Source organism: Struthio camelus, chromosome 1 (assembly GCF_040807025.1).
Source record: "Struthio camelus isolate bStrCam1 chromosome 1, bStrCam1.hap1, whole genome shotgun sequence".
Lineage (NCBI taxonomy): Eukaryota > Metazoa > Chordata > Aves > Struthioniformes > Struthionidae > Struthio > Struthio camelus.
Window position 1 is genome coordinate 64,539,721 of NC_090942.1, and position 18,576 is coordinate 64,558,296.

Below are 18,576 nucleotides of genomic sequence, written 5' to 3' on the forward strand. Positions count from 1 at the left end.
CACAGGTAAAGCTGGGAGTCAGTAACAAGTATAATGTGATAGTCTTTAGCACTTCTCACATAAATATACCTTAGGCTTATATGGTGAGATTAAGCTATAAAGGTCATTTCACTTTTCTCTTGTAGTAAGGATGTGCTTCTGGACAATATGGTACTGCAGTTGGATCCAGCAGTCCCTGGAGTTTACTCTGGAAATCCATATCCATTTGGAATAGATCCGGTAATTAAATTAAATCAGTCTAAAATAATTTGTATTTCAATCCTGTTTCTACATAGCAGGTATATCAGTAGCTTCCGAATAGCTCTCCTGCAGCCATGCTGTTCACTTCTTACTCTTTGCCCATTCTTTACATTGCGATTGTGATGCTTTTCTTAAGCAATTAAGGATGTAGATGCAGTCATCCTTTTTTTGGTGGGGGGAGGGGGTAGTTTTGCACAAGCAGCAGCAAAATAGTAAATAGCAAAGAACTTTGTTTTTGCCAGAGGGTGGTCCTGTGCTCTGATTTCTGCTTTCTCATGAGCCTGCTGGACCCAGCTTCCTTACAAGAATATTTAACCCTTTTCACATCTACCTCACAAGCTTGAGGGTTAAATCCTGATTTCCATGCAGTGTATTTAACATATGGAATATGAAGTAAATGACAGTATTATTTAAGTGATCCAAATTTGCTGTTCTGTGGTCTATTTCCCCTTTTTTGCTGTTCTCTATCATGTATCTAAATGCTATCATTAACATCAAACTTTCCCGTTTCAGTCTTAAAATCAGCCAATTAACATCTGCTTTACTGGATGTGGTCTCATTTCAGTGGGTCACACAAAGAAAGGACTGAAACAAAGTCATTACATTATTTTAAACATCTGTTATTTCCTCTATTAAATGAAAATAATACTTTATAACAGTAAGGTGAGAAGCCTGGCAGAGTGAAATGTATTATAAGAAGCATATAGGTTTCTGTTGCTTGGTATCTTCTTGCTAGAGCTAGTAGGAGTAAATTGATGGCATCAAAGTAAAGGCTTCCACAGATTTGTTATTGAGCAAACACCTGAAAATCTTGTTCTTTTATCTCTCTTTGCTCCACAGATCTGGAATGTTGCATCAAACAAGCTGACTTTCCTGAACTCCTACAAAATGAAGATGTCAGTTGTCATAGGGATTGTGCACATGATTTTTGGGGTGATACTCAGTCTCTTCAACCACATGTAAGTTGGTTTCACTGGGCCTCTTGCTGCAGCACACAAACTGCCAAAACCTCTGGGCACCCCTTATCTTTTTTTTTAGTCTTTCCCTTTGCAAATGTATTTGCACAGTCTTGCCTTTCAGAGCATTCTCCCAAGCTTAAAATTCTCCAAGGTGTTCACTTCTGCACTTCAGCAATGTCAGACTCAACAGTCCCTATCATAAGCTGGTTGTTCTTCAAGCCAGTGCCATGTATTCTAGCATAGCCAGGATCGAGCTTTGCCATTGTAAACAGGCAAAACGTTTAGCCTGTTCTTACTAAGGCAATTTCTACTTCCCGTGGAAAATGCTGACAGTCAAGTCATCCGTACTGCATGTGCTAGATGCTTTTTTTCTTGAGTGAAAGCATGATCTTCACTAATTGTTAAAGCTTAATTGCAATCATTTACATAATTTTAAGGCAATTAAATATAATCCCAGTTGTTTGTTAGCAGTGACATAAAGCCCGTCATGCAAGGCAGATTAATATTTACCCCATCCTTGTACATGCCTAGAGTGCTCCACTTGTTGCCAGATCAGTAGTAATACTTCTCTTCTGGGGGACCTGTTCTACTCCACCTGCCATGAGCACCTTGTTTTATACCCTCCTGTGCTCAGGTGTCACCTCACCTTCAAAGCTGGTTACATTTCCCCAAATCCGGCAAGGTTTTCTTCCAGGTGGGCTCATGTGAGTTTGTGACCCCCATACCCTGACACACACAATGATTTATGCTGAAATGGCCAGCCAAGCTCTTTTCTCTGTTTTTCAGTGGAGTTGTGTCACATATCACCAGCCAGCACTGTCTGGTTATTCTTCCCAGTGTTGGGCAGTGCCATCCAAGCAGAGTTAGTCTTTTGTTTTGTTTTTTTCTTTTACTTTTTCCATGCTCACAGCAGTTTCCCTGCCTCTGCCCCTGTTTTACCTAGGATGTAGCCCTGCTCCATGACACATCTAGCAGTGCTCTCAGTTTGCACAGTGTTGCTGGCCAGTTTCTATTACCTGGTGCTCTAGTTAGCACAACAGTGCTGAAATCAGAAGACTCAGTTACAATACTCAGTTGTGGGCCTGGGAATTGAGCTGATGTTCAGATAAACTAATGAGCCGAGGTATAAAATTGTAGAGGCTGAGAAGGCAAAAAGGGGAATTGGCCCCCCTAGTGTCCTTCATTCTGAGAGAGTTTGATGTCTCGGACCGATAACTCAAATTGTGCCCTTCCCCAGTACAAATCTGACTGCCCCGTACACTGCTTCCTGCCACTGTGGGTACAGAGCGCCTAATCCAAAGGCTGGGAGGAAGGGCATCATATTGCAGATTTTCTCTTGGGTTTATTCCCTTGTACTTCCTCTTCCTCTTTACTACTCTCTTCATGTTCTTGATTTTGCAGATATACCAGAGTACAGTAATTTAAAAATATATAGCATCTCCCACTATTGATAACTTTCATCCTGAAAGACAAATGCTCTTGTTCTCATCCAGAGACCACTGAAACTGTGCACAGCGTGTGTGTGTCTTTCTCCTGGCCTAGTGAGCCTTTGGTCAGGATCTGTATCTGGGCAGGTTCTGCCTTTGCTGTCCCTTTCTGTGTATATATTTTGCCGTGGAAAAAAAAAAAAGAGTTGATAGATAGTGGAGGGGCTGATGGCACTGTCTTGAGAAGCTCTCCAAAGCTGGAAGATGTGTAGTGATCTGCAAAGATGGGAAGCTTTTTCAGCTGATGAAGAGGAGGACTGCCCCTACAGGTGTGAATCTATCCTTGGTTCTGGCCTTCCCCAGCTTATGATGTTTAACTTTGTACATTTGCCTTGCTTTGAAAATAGGCATTTATTTCAACATCTTAATCCTCTGAGATGCTGAGATACTGATGGGCCAAGTACAGGAACCTGAACAGAATCAGTATGAAAAAGCTTTTGTACTTGGGTAATGACTTTCATTTATAAGGAATGCAACTACAGATTTCTTTCTTGGCTAGTGATACTTGTTATGCTTTTTGTGTTGTTTTTCAAAGACTATATCGTGCACAGTACTGTCCTACTTTGGGGTAAACTTGTCCTGTATTAATTGTACCTCTCTCTTCTGATTCTTTCCAGTTACTTCAAGAAATATATAAACATTATCCTGCAGTTCATACCAGAGATGATCTTTATTATCTCTCTTTTTGGCTACCTGGTCTTCATGATTATTTTCAAATGGTGCCATTTTGATGTCCACTCATCCCAGAGCGCACCAAGCATTCTCATCCACTTCATCAATATGTTCCTGTTTAATTACAGTGATGCTACAAATGCTCCATTGTATCTCCATCAGGTATGGATAAAGCAACTTGAATCTGCTGTACCTGTTCCTGGTAGAGCAATCACGGTGGAGGTTGTGGAGGGCAGGCATGAAAGTGGAGAATAGGCTCAGAAACTCAACTACACATGCCAATCATATAAGAGAAGTTTGTTCTTCTGGTATTTGTGTTGGCCTTATAGATAGGGAGGAGAAAAAAGGTGCTTGAGCTGCAGGGGAAACTCTGGTCTTAGTGTCATCCTTACAAGAGTGATGGTGCAATTTAAGATAATTCAGGGGAAAAAAAAGAAAGAAGGGTGATAGGAGAAGCAAAGGTGTATGTTGGAAAGGTCCTGTCCTACTGAGGTCTTGACATTATGCTAGAGACAAAGGAAATGTCTCCTTTCCTTGGTGACTATTTTTTCTTTGGAAAACCTGACGACCTTATTTTCAGCTAAAAGTTAAATGTAATCAGACAATTTTATGGCAGCTTTTGGTCAAAAATATCTATAAATATCTATAATATAAATAAAAGCAAGAAGTCTCCTCTGAAAGAAAACTTATTTAAAATTCAGCTCTATCTATTTGCTTAGAACAGGGAATTATTTTTTTCTTGCTTGTTTGTACATCACCAACATCAGTAAAGAATCTGCAAACAAATACTGCCTCCAGTTACATTTATGTGCCTACGTTACTGAGTTCCACACTTTGGCACGTTGCCCTATGCTTTTTTTCAGTCAGTTGGAGTTAAAAGAGAGCCCCAGTCACTTTCAGCTAACTCCATTAAGGCTGCAAGGGAGTTCAGAAAAAAGCAGTTTTCCCACCCTCCAGAAAGGCATGAAATAATGTTTTGCTTTGTAACAACCCAAAGCCTTTCAAAGATAAACATTTTTTCTTGCAGGAAACCCCTCTTCCCGTTAACTTAAGTCCATGCCATCTACCTGGGTAGTCTTAACGGAAAGCTTGTATGAGACCAGCCCTAATGTGATCAAAGACCTGATCCAGTCTTAAAACAGAAAAGAAAAGGCAAAAGAAACACACATGTCTTACAATGTTGTTGTATTTGTGTATTTGTGTGTGGGGCGGGGGGATTGTTAGATGTTTTATTTCTTTTTTTTTTTTTAAACTGGGATAGTTTCTCCAATCCGGTTGGCAGCATGACAGTACCAGCAGTTATGTTAGCATACCTATAGGGGTGGCACACTACAACAGGAGCACCTTAAATTGGTATTGCTGATTTGGGCAATGTATTATCAAACCTAGGCTACCTGTGTTCAGTTCTCTTCTGGAACTAAAGATGGGCAACTAATCCTGGATCCCCTGCTTTCCAAGGGAGAAGTTGAATAACGTGGCTCTTCCTGCAGCGTTTCTACTTTGATCAAAGCAAGCAAGAGTGACTAGCTCAAGCAAGCGGCTGTGGAATTCTCATGGGACACAGGAGAGCTGGGTTCAAGCCAGTAACCCTGGGTTTTGGCAAATTAACACTTTCTAACATGAAAGCCTTTCACCTCCAAGTCTCCAATCATCTCTAGCTGGCAGTGCTTTCTGGAGCCTTCAGCAGTATTCATTTACATTCATGACCTTACAAACAGAGGAGACTCAACCTGCAAGTGAAATATACCTATTGAATTTAAAAAATGTTTTTTTATAGAATCAGATTTCTTGTAGGTATAGTTGGCTAAAGAAAGAAAAAGTGACTTTTTACTTTTCTTGTCGTCTCTTTTACAGAAGGAAGTACAGAGCTTTTTGGTCATATTTGCTCTGATTGCTGTTCCCTGGATGCTTCTAATTAAACCTTTCATTCTCCGAGCCAACCACCAGAAAGCACAGCGCATGGTAAGGGATGTGGATCTATTATTGTTTCAGGCATGGGGCTTCAGTACAGCAAAGACAAAGCTGAGCAGACAGCCCCCATAAGTGTTTGTGACAGTCTAACTCTGCTTTCCTCTGATGTCAAGAGTTTCACCAGTGATTTCAAACATTCAGCTGAGCCACCTAAAGGCGAAGCAAGTGCTTTGCTCACGTAGCCATACCCTTTTTGTGGGGAGAGGAGCTAGGCTGACACTGAACTCTTTCAAAAGTAGTATCCAAAACCAGAGATGGTTAAGAGAGACTGACATGCTGGGAAAGACAACACAGGGCCCTGGCAAAGGCCTCAGTTGCCTGTTCACAGCTATCATTATCAACAGGTTGGCTGCTGTGTGTGAACAGGGCGTCGGGGTTACTCCCAGCCTTGGAGGTATCACCACAGTTTGAAGGGGATGCTTGCTTTAAAAGCTGTTATTTGCTTTCCAGCGGTGCTTTCTTCCCTAACTGACTGCCTTCACATTAGCAGAGCTCTCCTTCTCTTGGGCTTTGCAATTTGCCCAGCTCTTCAGTGTGTAACTGCTGCAGCTGCGGCAGTTTCCCAGTTGCTCATTAATTTTCTCCTTTATTGCCTCAACAGATCTTTAGTCGTCTGTCATGAGTTACTTCTCTTTATAGTTGGAGATTGTGCCTGGAGCACCTTTATAGGGCACAGATGTTCCCATTTGAAGAAGGAGATGCTGGTTGTGCTGTGTAACCTTTTCCCACCCAGTCACTTCTCACCTCTAACTAGAAGCCAGGTCCCGTGGGGACCTTTGCAGGCCTGGCTCTGTGCTGTCATTTCTTCCTTTGTGTCAGTCTTCTGGGATTTGGAGGAAAGCTTGGCATGGATGACTCCATCTCCTGCTTTTATACTGGCAACACCTGACAGCTTTTCCTCACCTCCTATTCTGTCCCTGTATTTCAGTTCCTAATTTGCATATGTTAGCTGTCTGATCACATCTTAGATTTACCCAGATTTATACGTTTGCGATGAAGGCTGTTCTCTATGCTAACATTCAGATAAACCAGAGATACAGCAGTTGTGACAAGGATTATTGGTGCAATAGGAAACAATACGTTATTATGCGACTTTGCCCATAAGACCTGCTGGAAACTATAAAGAATGACAGGATAGAACCCAATAGAAGCTGTGAAGTCAATATTTTGTCATACTATGTAATAGGACTGTTCTCGGCATATAACATAGGGCTATTCTTAAGCTATACTGTGCTATTGTTTCTAGGGTGAGGCTCACATTAGATTGCTCAGGTCTTTGGCAGTGCTCCATAAAAATTGATTAGGGAGAAAAGATGGATGAGCGTGAGATTTTTGTCAACTGAAAATAAATCAGGAGATCTCTATCTGTATCCCAGTTGCTATTTGGCCTTGATCGAGTCACCTGATCCTTCCAGGATCCCTTTCCATTTCACTTAGATTGATGCGAATTCCTTTGATGGCAGCTCCTCTTGGTTTACACCCAGGTATCATCAGCCTTACCATGTCTCAGTTTTCTCGTTTGCCAAATGTGATGGATCTTCACGGAATCATTGAGATTGGAAGAGACCTTTAGAGATCACCCAGTCCAACCCTCCTGCTCAGGTAGGGTCGCCTAAAGCAGACTGCTCAAAGCTGTGTCCAGGCAGCTTTTGACTATCTCCAAGGAAGGAGACTCCACAACCTCTCTGGACAACCTGTTCCGGTGCTCAGTCACCCTCACATTAAAAATATTTCTCCTTAGATTCAGACAGAACTTCCTGTGTTTCAGCTTGCGCCCTTTGCCTCTTGTGCTTTCACTGCACACCGTTGAAAAGACTGTGCCCATCCTCTTGACACCTTCCCTTCAGATATTTATACACATTGGCAAGATCACTCCTCAGCCTTCTCTTCTCCAGGCTGAATAGGCCCAGCTCCCTCGGCCTTTCCTCATATGAGAGATGCTCTAGTTCCTTAATCATCTTAGTAGCCCTCCGCTGGACTCAGTCCAATAGGTCCATGTCTCTCTTGTACTGGGGAGCCCAGAACTGGACACAGTACTCCAGGTGTGGCCTCACCAGGGCTGAGCAGAGGGGAAGGATCACCTCCCTCAACTTGCTGGCAACCTCTTCCTAATGCGGACCGGAATACTATTGGCCACCTTTGCTGCAAGGGTGCATTGCTGGCTCATGATCAACTTGTCGTCCACATCCTTCTCCGCAGAGCTGCTTTCCAGTAGTTTGTCTCCACAGCCAGTACTGGTGCATGGGGTTATTCTTCCCTAGGTGCATGACTTTGCACTTCCTTGTGTTGAACTTCATGAAGTTACTCTCTGTCCATCTCTCTAACCTGTCAAGGTCCCTCTGAATGGCACAGCCCTCTAGGAGACACTTCTCCCAGTTTTGTATCATCACCAAATTTGCTGAGGGTGCACTCTGTCCTATCATCCAGGACACTGACAAATAAGCTGAAGAGTATTGGACCCGGTATTAACTCCTGGGGGACACCACTAGCTACAGGCCTCCAACATAGACTTTGTACCTCTCAGCTCTGCCCTTGAGCCAATTCCACGTTGCTGTCTGCTCATCTAGCCGGTACTTCATCAGCTTACCTATGAAGATGTTATGAGAGGTAGTGTCAAAAGCCTTACTGAAGTCAAGGTCATCATCTGCTCTGCTCATCATCTCATAATGTTTCTCACGGGTGTAAAGGGTGCCTTGGGAGGATGAAGAGACTAGCTCCAAATTATGTTGGAATCATTAGAAAAGGCTCTAGAAAGGAAAATGTCTAAGTATTACTAGGCGTTTGGTAGGAATACTCAGTTTCTCTAATCTCTGTCGAATTACTGTTGTTGAAATTGTCCTCATATCAATGATACATTTCTTCATATGTTATGTATCATGAGGTTATCAGTGAAGTCCTGTGCCCTGATCTGCTTCTTTTTGGTACCATCCTGAAGGATGACACAAAAAACCCACTATATTGTCTTTTTGAAAGACTCGATCTCAAGCCAACTCAGGAAACCCTGCAGATGAAAGCGAAGCAGACGTCCCGGAGACCAACCACTCCAAGAAAGCTGCCCAGGGAAACCACAGTGGTGGCCATGGAGGACATGAGGATGGTGATGAAGAGGTAAGAAAAACCTGAACAGGCTGAAGACAGGAAAGAATCATTCAGACAAACACAACAATACAAAATACAGAGCCAAAGAGAAGGCTTCTGCAGAGTTTCCAGTCCTTCCTTTTAACAAGATACTAAGACATACTGTACTAGCAAACATACTGTAGCATAATGTACTGTGTTTCCAAACACAGTATGCTTTGAATTTTAATAAAATAAATTCCTCTAACTTGTCCCTGAAGTATTGCCTGGAGCGGTCAGGCATTCTTGCAAATCTCAAACTTTCTTTTCCTTAGGGACATTGTTTGACTTCCACATTGCACCCAGAGAAGGTCAAGACTTCCCCAAGAGTCAGCAGGCTTTTCTTACTTTAAATTTCAAAGGCACATTTAGAAGTTGGCAGGCTACTTTGTTGGGTAAGGAGAAAAGTCTCCCTTTGGCAGATATTACAGTGTGCTTCTGTGGCGTGCAGCAACACAGTGAAAAAAGTGAAAAAAAGGGTTTCTAGCAGTTTGAGGTACCAACAATATTGAGTGTGGATATGGCTGACTGGGAAGGAAACAACACTTAGATTCTTAGAAGATATGCTTATTCATTAATATCTCCCGAAAGGCATATGCCAGTAGACAGATAGTCTAACAACTCCAATTGTAAATAAGAATTTCTGTCTCTAGAAGAAATCAAAATGATTAGTGGCATTTGGATTGCCATCTCTTCCCAAGTTTGAAATTGTGAGACTGGAATGTGAGCTGATTCTTTAGCATTTGCTTTTCCCCGGAAATGTATTTCTTCAGGGGATAACGTGTGGGAAGGTCGTAGAGAAGGGACATTTTTCAAAGCAGTCTTTTGAATCTAGGAAATATCCTTGTGTTGCTCAGGACATAGCAAAGGAAAAGGAAGAGAATGAAGAGTCTTTGGTAGAGTGTTGCTCTGTCACTGAAGTAACGCTCTGCCCTGAACTAAGAACTAATAAAACGCGCTTGGTTTTTTGTGTTGTTTCAGTTCAGCTTTGGAGACATATTTGTCCACCAAGCTATTCATACCATCGAATATTGCCTGGGCTGCATCTCCAACACAGCATCCTACCTGCGGCTCTGGGCACTGAGCTTAGCTCATGCACGTGAGTGATTGACTATGTTAGTTACCTCACTGGCAAATCCATGCTGACCACTACTTCTGTCAGTATTTGATTATTGCTGTGATTTTTTCCCCATGAAATCAAAGTTCTTGTGGAAATGTGTGTCTTGAAATGGTTTGCTTTGGATCAGATCAATCCACGCATTTCGTGGTGGTCATCTTAATTTTTAGTGGTGCTTCCTGAAAGCTATATGTCATGGAGCTCCTGACTGCATTTCCTGGCTGAAGCTCAGCTGTCTACAGCCTCCGCTCTGGAAGAATTCTCATGGTGTATGGCATGGTAGGAGGTGCAGTCCACATGTGTAGTCCAGTCCATAGAGGTAAATATAATATGGGAACCTGGACTTCATTTCCCAGGAGGTACTTGCTGTAGATTTAGTGGATGCAAATGAATGTCAAAATGATTTGAAGCAGATATTTTGATTTGGTTCTGCAAACCAGAAAGAATCATTTCAGTCTGAATACTCCTGAAACTTTTAATTTTCACTGGGATTTTTTCCATCAACATTTTGTGGGACCCCATGTTTCATGGAAAATGTGCAACATTTCAGTGTCTTTAGTCTTGATTCAAGATAAAAACAAATCCTCAAATACTAGAAGTTCTGTCAGGCTGCGACTTCTGATTTTCAACTACTCTAATTATTCTGATATGTTTTTTATGAGTATTGCAGTACTGTGTCTGGCTAAAAGTTGTGCCTGCTCTAAAAAAATGGGCACACAGAGAAGGAAAAGGGGCAGGGGAGCAGCTGGGTGCCATGGATTGGCAGGGGAGAGCTGTGCCTCTGGGCACAGAAATGAGCTTAGTAGGAATGGATTGGAAGCTGACACCCTGGTTTTATAAGGAAAACAGGTATTTAAAGAGAATAAAACAAACCAGCTAAAGAGCTTAGCTAAGGGCATGTTATGTATTATGCCAGAATTCTGCCTGGAAACCCACCATATTCCTTTGCAGCCTTACAAAGTAGGCTTTGACAAGAATATTTTGCCTGTGGGCTGCAGCTGCAAGAGGTCTCTCAGATCTGTTGTCACCTAAAGTAATACGTCATTGAATTCCTAGTCTGAATGTGGCCTAGGACCTCTCTGTAATGACTGAAAAAGTGGAAAATAAGGCTGAGCTAGTGGCTGGGGAAGAACTGGGCTAAGTCCTTGCTTTCCCTCTATCTCAACAGGAAAATTGCTCCTTCCTGAATCTATCTTATGTAACTAAGGCAGTTAAGTTAGGAAAATGATCTTGTGCTGACAGGAGGTAACGGTATGGTGAATGTTGATATAAACCTGTGCAGGAAAAAAATGCTTTAGGAACTAATAGGCATGCAGTCAACCTACACCTTAATACAGCCCACCTTGGGTGGGACAAACCATTTGCCATTTTTTTCCACCACATCATCTCAGTGACATCCTAAGAGAAGTGGTTTGGACAACAGATGGGAAGTCTATGTCTTTTGTGGGTCTTAGCTGGCATAAATCAGTACAGTTTGTAACCTAGTCTCCACTTGCACTGATTATATTAATCGATCATGTTCACTGGCATTTAGCAGCAAGCAGTCTTAGACGGCTCAGTGTACAGCCTAGCTGCCAAGTTAAAGAGGTTCAAATTAAATTGATGACTGTAGCATGCCAGGGTATCATCATCAGTCCTAGCAGCATGCTCAGGTGGACTTGTGATGCAAAGGCAAAACAGCACCCTGAGCTTCCAACAGAGGGAAGAAAAGCGATGGAAAATAATCTGCATATGCTTTTTCTACCCCATTCATCATGAGGAGACTGGGTGATACATGGGGGTCATGTATCATATTACTATCACTGGGGCTGACGCTTTTTCCTAGGCCAGCTCATCTGACTGGGAGAAATGCCTGAGACTGTGGCCTGTGGTGCATTCATGGAGGTTGCGCAGCATTGTTTTTCTTTTATTTCATCTTGCAGAACTGTCAGAGGTTCTCTGGACCATGGTGATGCACAACGGGTTAAACAACAGCAGCTGGGCAGGCCTCATTGGCATCTTTATCATCTTTGCGGCATTTGCAGTGCTGACTGTAGCCATCCTGCTCATCATGGAGGGCCTCTCAGCCTTTCTGCATGCTTTGCGTCTTCACTGGTAGGTGTATTGGTCTGTGGGAGTTTTTCCTGGAGCACTCCTTGGGAGGAACAGGGCTGTGGAAATAGCGGTAGCCACACCAGCTAATGTCAGACATGCAGCATGAGTACCTATAAATTAGGATACCAGCCTCCCTAGGCAAAGGAATGAGAGATGCCTCTGGAGGGAGGGGAGCTCAGAGCTCTCTGCTCCTCCTCTGAGCTGTTTTCTGCAGGAACCTGCCTATCCTCATAAGCCTAGGGAGACTGGCCTCTAAACGCAATCTCCTAACTCAGAAGTGAGCAAAAGCTTTCAGGCACCTAACATACAGAGCTTTAGGTCCAGCTTCAGATCAGGAGTTTGTTAATTATTAATGGCACATATGCAGTTAACATCAGATATCGGTAATGGTACCGTATCTGCAGGCGCAATAGAATTGAGATACTGTAGCTGGTGTTAACCCATCTGCTGTTAGCAACATTCGAGGTCTCCTGTATTGGGGCTGCCAGACCAGCAAAGACATGCAGTGCCCATGCAACATGGACAGACATGGCAAACAGCACTCTGCAGCTCTGTGCCCAGGGCAATGCGCTGAGCCACGAAGGCCATCTTGACGTGAATGATAGGGACTAAAGGCACAGTCATATCACTGTGCTGCATACTGCAGCCAAGGTTACCATCAAACAAGCCAGCTGGGACTAGCTACCACAGCAAGAGTTCAGCTGGGGCTGCAAAACCTGCTGAAAATCTGGGTCAGCTCTTATGCCATCAGCCCAGGTTGTGCTCCTGGCTATTTTAGCTCTGTGGTAAACCACCTTCAAGTTAGCTCATCCCTGTCTTAACTGGACAGCAGTCTAGGCAAAGACAGCCTTTTAGACATACCTTCAGGCTAAGACATATAGCAAGATTCAGGCAACAAATTCCCCCTCACCACCGCCAGTCTTGGCCTTCTCCCTGAGCGCTCAAGCTGTGGCCTTTTTCACCGCATAATGTCCCACCACTAACGATAAATGCTGCCAATGAAAATCAGCGTGGAGCTGCTTATTATTGTGCTGGGATGGGGAGAAGTCTGTTAGGCGGTGTTGTGCTGTACTGCACAACAAGGTGATCGATCTTGGCTCCAGCACGTGGTTATCTAGGTTCTTAGAGCTGTTAGAGCAGGGTGGGATCAGAGTGTTTACCACGCACTCAAGGTCCTGCCAACTCACCAAGAGCATTTCCGAGCTGACTTATGAAAAGTCAGAGCAGATGTGTGCCAAGTTGCTCTCTGGAGCTGCCTGTGTCTCTCTGCTGACTCTGGAACGAGCCTACGCTCACAGCTCGGAGGCCAAAGGCTCTCAGAGTCTCTCTCTTTTTCCCTGTGGATGCCACGTTTCAGCCTCGACACTGGAATTACTTATCCTTCCCTTCCCCCTTTGCCGCGGTTTACAACGGACGCGGGCACGATGCCCCTCTCTGCTCCATCCCGCAGGGTGGAGTTCCAGAACAAGTTCTACGTTGGGGCAGGCTACAAATTTTCTCCGTTCTCCTTCAAGCACATCATAGATGGCACCACAGAAGAATAAAGTCAGTGCATCACTTCTTCACTCCCGAGAGCAGGTTTTATTTTCTTTTAATCAATTACCCACAGAGTCGGGTATATAGAATTAAACAGAATGGGACATGACCCTTAAAAGAAGAAGAGCCGTGATGAAAATGTTTTAGCTTGGCAAAAACGCAACCCTCAGAGCTAGCCACTTTCACATAAAGCACTACATCAGTTAAGAGCAATGAACAGAGATACTACATCAGCTGGGCTAGCTGCACCCTTGGCGGTGTATCTCTTCTGAAGTCTTTGCCAAGCACCTGGACCTCAGCACTCGGTCAGGTCAGCTGTCTACTGCTTGGTTAAAAAGAGGAGTTGCACCTTTTTGAATTAAATTGATTATCAATAATCAACTTGCATGTGTTTTGTGCGATTTACTGCCTTACCTTTATGGTATGTTTCTTTCTCAGGAAAATAAATTCCGGCTGTTGTTTCAAACTGTGGTTGATCATATGACAGTGATCAACTTCCTTAGAAGATTGTAGCCCTTCGTTTAGCACACAGTACAAAACAGCTTAAAGACAGGTCATATGGCAGGGTTGCAACTTTGTATTATGCCTTAGTACAACAACCCTCCTTTTATCTGATTTGCTCCAGGGCTTCACAGTGCAAGACTGTACACTTCTGCACACATCATCACTTAAGCAAAGTGTTTGTTTTGAGCAGTGTAAACAAAAGAATGCACTAGTTTGCATTTTGGCAGCCAAATTATTTTTCTCTATTGACTTGTTTCTCATTGAAGATTTAAGATGACTCCTCTTGTGCTGTATTTTTCAAGACGTTGTTACAGCAGACTGTATAGGAATGCAAATACTTAATGAACCGAAAGAAGAAATAAACTAAGACAATTCAGATGAATTCAGTGTTGATGTACTATGATCTTTCCTAAATATTAGTTCATTACTAATCTTTAACATTGAATAGTATTAAACATGATCGGCTTTTTTTTTTTCAGTCAATGTTAGGGCACCATAGAGAATGTAAAATCCCGACACAATATGCTGATGAATTTGGAGGTAGCAGTGCTTCCATGAGGTGTGACAAATCACCTCCTTGGTATTCAGATCCACTGAAGAAACCCACCTGGCAGATGTTCCTGGCAGATGTTCCTGGCAGGATGAGCAGTGGGATAGGTAACAGAGGCAGTGCGATTGCTATGATTAGGCTTGAGAGTTACCATCCTGCTACAGTGACCAGGGAGAAAATATAACCCCAGTCCAAGCCATTATTTCACCTTTCCTCTTGTGGTGCAAGAAGCCATACTAGTGCTGGGCACACTGGTTACCAACAGAGTTAGGAGCCTTTTTTCATTTTAGTGCGGTTGTAACCATGGCTGGAAGTGGGCACCAGACTTTGTCTGCGACCACGTGTGACCTTGCACCACCAGTTCTTTGGGAAGGGGTACGCTATGATACAGAAACAAAAAACGCATGAGCATAAATGCAACTGGTGTGACAGTTCCTCTGCATATGCAGATCACCTTTGTTTCTTCATTCCAGCTTAATTTCTTTATTCCCATTCTGCAGAGGTTCAGGAGAAAAACTGTCTTGAAGCAGGACTGGCCAAACTAGTTTGATGCATTACCCAACACAAAGAAAACAACTTGCTTTGTGAAACAGTGGGTGGATTTTTTGCACAAACATATTTTATCTTTATTGCACCTTTCCATGTGATTGCAGTGTAACTGAGAAGGTCATTACCTGAAACAGAATATCTCTTCCTTTTAGAGCTTCTTGGTGTTTTCCTTTTTGCCCAAGGTTTACATTTTGAGCAGGAAAAACAAGTTATCCTGTGAATACTGCAGGTGACAAGATCTGTTGTTTACTGTACTGAAAGGTGACTCAAACATGTGGCTTAATTTTGTATTCAGCTCTATTTTTCTGTGTGCAACTGAGTAACTCGGGAGAGCCTGTAGCTCCCTTGTGTAGTTACGAGGTGGGGACACACTCTGCAAGAGGACTGACCCCCTTATAATCAGGAAGCAGTCAAATGAAATATTACTGAAAGACGGGGCCATTCTTACCCGCTTTGAGGAGAGCACTGGCTTTTCTCTAGGCTGTTTGTAAGACTTATTTAAATTCCCCAAAATGTTCCAGAGTGCCTTGTTTTTTAAAAAAAATTTCCTACAGAAGGTGAGGAGGATTTTGGAACAGGAGCGTTGACTGCCTATTCCCCTGCACAGCCTCTATGCTGAAAGGGACTGTGTTTTCTCACTCATGCTGTGAACGTGGCCACCAGATGTGGGCAGGTCCAGCAAAGATCATTGCTGTAGACTAGCACGCCTTGGTGCAACACCCTATTGTCTTTATCTGGACTTTACGCGTTGCTGGAGGAGGTATGACTTCCAATTACCTTGCTGGGAATTTTTACCAAGTAACGACCTCAGCGTGCACCTCTGGAGTGAATTCAGGATCTGGGTCTAGGGAGGAATGACTGCTATACCATGTGGTACAGGACCTGTGGATCCAAAGTTCATCCCACTGCTAGGAAGTTGTTTGTTTTTGAGTGCTGGTGACATGAGTTACATCGTATTGTAGGAAATTAATGTGAAAAAAAATACCCTCTATGTGTGATTATGTAGGAGGGGAAAATGATAACGAGTTTAAACAAAACTGGTTTCAATAACTCACCCTCACTCTCTTCTCAGTTTTTGTACTCATACTCAGAAGAGCCAGAGGTGTGTGTTGAGGCCCTCCTGCTGGGATTTCTTGTGGTGACTTGGAGGAGAGGGACACAAGCTACCATGTTCTCTTGTCTCTTAGGTCCTTCTTTAGAGGTGATGAGGAACTGCTTTTTAGATAGACCTTTTGTACCCTTTACGAGTCGATAGTCTTTATGCCTCAGACTTTTGTTCGCTCCATCTTTCACAAATCTTAGGCAAGGTTGCTGCCCCCCATCTCTGTGTCTTCATTTAGGGTGTCTCATGGCTATAGTCTATCTTCCTGTTGGGGTAAAAGGAAGATTAAAGGCACAGGCTGTGTGTTTCCACTCACACTTTGCTCAGACCAATCTTGATATTTCTGTTGCAAATAACTAAAGTATCATGACGCGATTAAAAAAAAATAATAGACACAGCATCCCTTTGTTCAGTCCCAGTGTCCTGTTGGCAGGGATAGCACACCTGGGCCTGAAAGCACAAGTGTGCGACAAAGAATTTCACAATATTTTGGTCGGTATTTTTTCCCCTCCTGCCTTGGGAAGCTGGAACACCAGAACGTCCGTACCGTTCTGTGATTTCATCTGTGTTTTTGCAATAAAAACGTAACAGCAGAAATCTGGCAGCCTGGATCATGCATCTAGTTCAGCAGTTGCCAATAATGGCTGTTACTGAATATTAGATATTATTAAAAGGAAAATGTAAAATAGTGCTATGAAATAGCATATGTTGGCTGGTAGCAAATGCCTTCCTGATGTGTGGAAGCATGAGATTCAGTACAAGAGTTGCATGCTTTGAGAAAACTATTACAGCATTGCTGCCAGCTCAGTGTTCAGATTTCAAAAAAAAAAAAAAAAAGGATTTGAGGAACCCTTAGGGGAAAAGAGACAAAAATCACCCCAGTGTCTTCACAGGGAGAAACTGAAGCCAGGACTCACACACTTGAGCAGCAAAAGTCAACATACTCCCTCTTAACCAAGAGCACGTACCCGCCATAACTCAGATTTACCGGCCAGCGTAACTCATCGCACTCAGACCTGCTGCATGGTGAAGTCGGGATTGCTGTGGTGCAGTTTGGTATTCAGCTGGGAAATCCAGGGGGGTGACGCAGGCCCCGTTTTCTTCAGGGTGATGGCCCCCGCGCTGAGCAGGTTGAGGGGAAGCTGTGACAGCTCTCCTGCACTTCTTGAATAACAAGTGTATGAAGCTGGCGGTACCCTTGGCTGTGCCTCGGGGAGCCTCGTCCGCTGCTCGAGCTGAGACCTCGCTGGCGTCGCCGCAGGGATGCGTCCGCTGCGTTTCTGCGGCGGCGGAGTCATCCCTTTAAGAAGGGGCAGGTGAGCACGGTCCTGCAGCGGGAAGGCTGTGCAAACATATCCGTGGGCAGGGGAGCAGGGCGCACCTGCCAGGGCACCCTGCCTGCAGTGGGGAGGCACCAGACCTCATCCCCGGCAGCCGGACCCCAACCCCACAGCGTAGCCACTGCAAGAGAAAGAAAATAGCTCACCTGAAATAATATAGCCGGAAAGGAGGGAAGGCTGGTGCCAGAGATTTTTCTGAGGTAAGAAAGCTTTACTCAAACAAAAAACAAAAAAAAAAAAGATCAAATCGAGTGGAGGTGTCTGATCGTTTTTACGTTGTGTGCAGAAGCTCTGTGATTTCACTGACAAAATTCCCAGCTGGTCCCACGAGCAGCGTTGTATATGCTGTGCCTGCTGCCGACCCTCCTTCGTCGCCTGCCTTGCAGCCTCTTGCGTGGGGTCATCTCGTCTTGCTGCTGGGTCCCAGCAGTGGTTTCTCTGCTCTCTTCATCGGTCCCTTCAGATGGAGGACTGCTATTTTCCCTGCCAGCTGCAGCTTTGTTACTGCTGTTCTTTTGGCTCATGTAAATGGCATTGAATGTTTTCTGTGTGATTTACAAATAGTAAGAAACTCTGCCTTGTGACTCCCCAAAGAGGTGTGTTAGACAAGCTGGACAAACAGGGCTGCAAACGTTTGGGAAGAGCAAACTAGGCATTCACTGGGAATCATTGGGAGGCTTGTTAAAGTGTTGCACCTAAATCTCTGCCTTTCAGACATAAATGCTGTTGTAGAGAGTACAGTGCCAGGGACTGGCAGGTTCTTGTCTGGTTATGGATGAGTACATTTTGCCCCAATATCCCAGTCAGATGGGGAATGCAGGTGCCAGAACATAATTTCCAGTGTTATTTGGGGTGCTACAGCAGTTATCCTACCAGCTGCTGTTGGAGACCCATGTGGGTCTCCCATAGTTCCTGTCTGGCCTCACCAGGGATGTCCCGCACAGCAGTGGTGGAGACAGGCATTTCTGCCTGGTTTCTGGAAAAGCAGCAGCACTTACTGGCAGGGTGGCATGTGGCATAGAGCTGCTGCTGCTGAGGCACCCACTGGCTGCACAGCAGTGACACGATCCAGCACCTCTCAGCAAAATTTATCCACCTATCCCAGTGCTGGGCTTTCACAGTGCCGCAGCCCAAGGGCCCGCTGTGTGCTTCGGAGGAGAGCAGCTCTTTAGCAAGACCCGGCCATGACACGGCAACTCAGGGCAGGGTGTGTTTACAGGTCTCTGAGCATAAAGGAATGGTAAAGGGAGAAAAGTAGGTCCCCAGATTTCATTATTGCAAAGCCTTTAGTGATTCAGTCACATAGCATAGTCTCATGGGTTCTCACAGCTGCCGCTT

General features: G+C 44.1%; 1 protein-coding gene across 1 annotated transcript in view; it reads left to right on the top strand.

The window, feature by feature from the left end:
* Positions 1-14,077, top strand: part of ATP6V0A4 (ATPase H+ transporting V0 subunit a4) — a 30,309-nt gene extending 16,232 nt beyond the window's left edge. Inside the window, exons 14-21 of the mRNA XM_009679955.2 lie at positions 126-219; positions 1,081-1,199; positions 3,304-3,520; positions 5,213-5,320; positions 8,303-8,437; positions 9,428-9,545; positions 11,486-11,657; positions 13,108-14,077. Of these exons, the coding sequence (XP_009678250.2) occupies positions 126-219; positions 1,081-1,199; positions 3,304-3,520; positions 5,213-5,320; positions 8,303-8,437; positions 9,428-9,545; positions 11,486-11,657; positions 13,108-13,201 (1,057 nt within the window). The 3' untranslated portion in view covers positions 13,202-14,077. The remainder of the gene's footprint in view (positions 1-125; positions 220-1,080; positions 1,200-3,303; positions 3,521-5,212; positions 5,321-8,302; positions 8,438-9,427; positions 9,546-11,485; positions 11,658-13,107) is intronic.
* Positions 14,078-18,576: the final 4,499 nt, after the last annotated feature.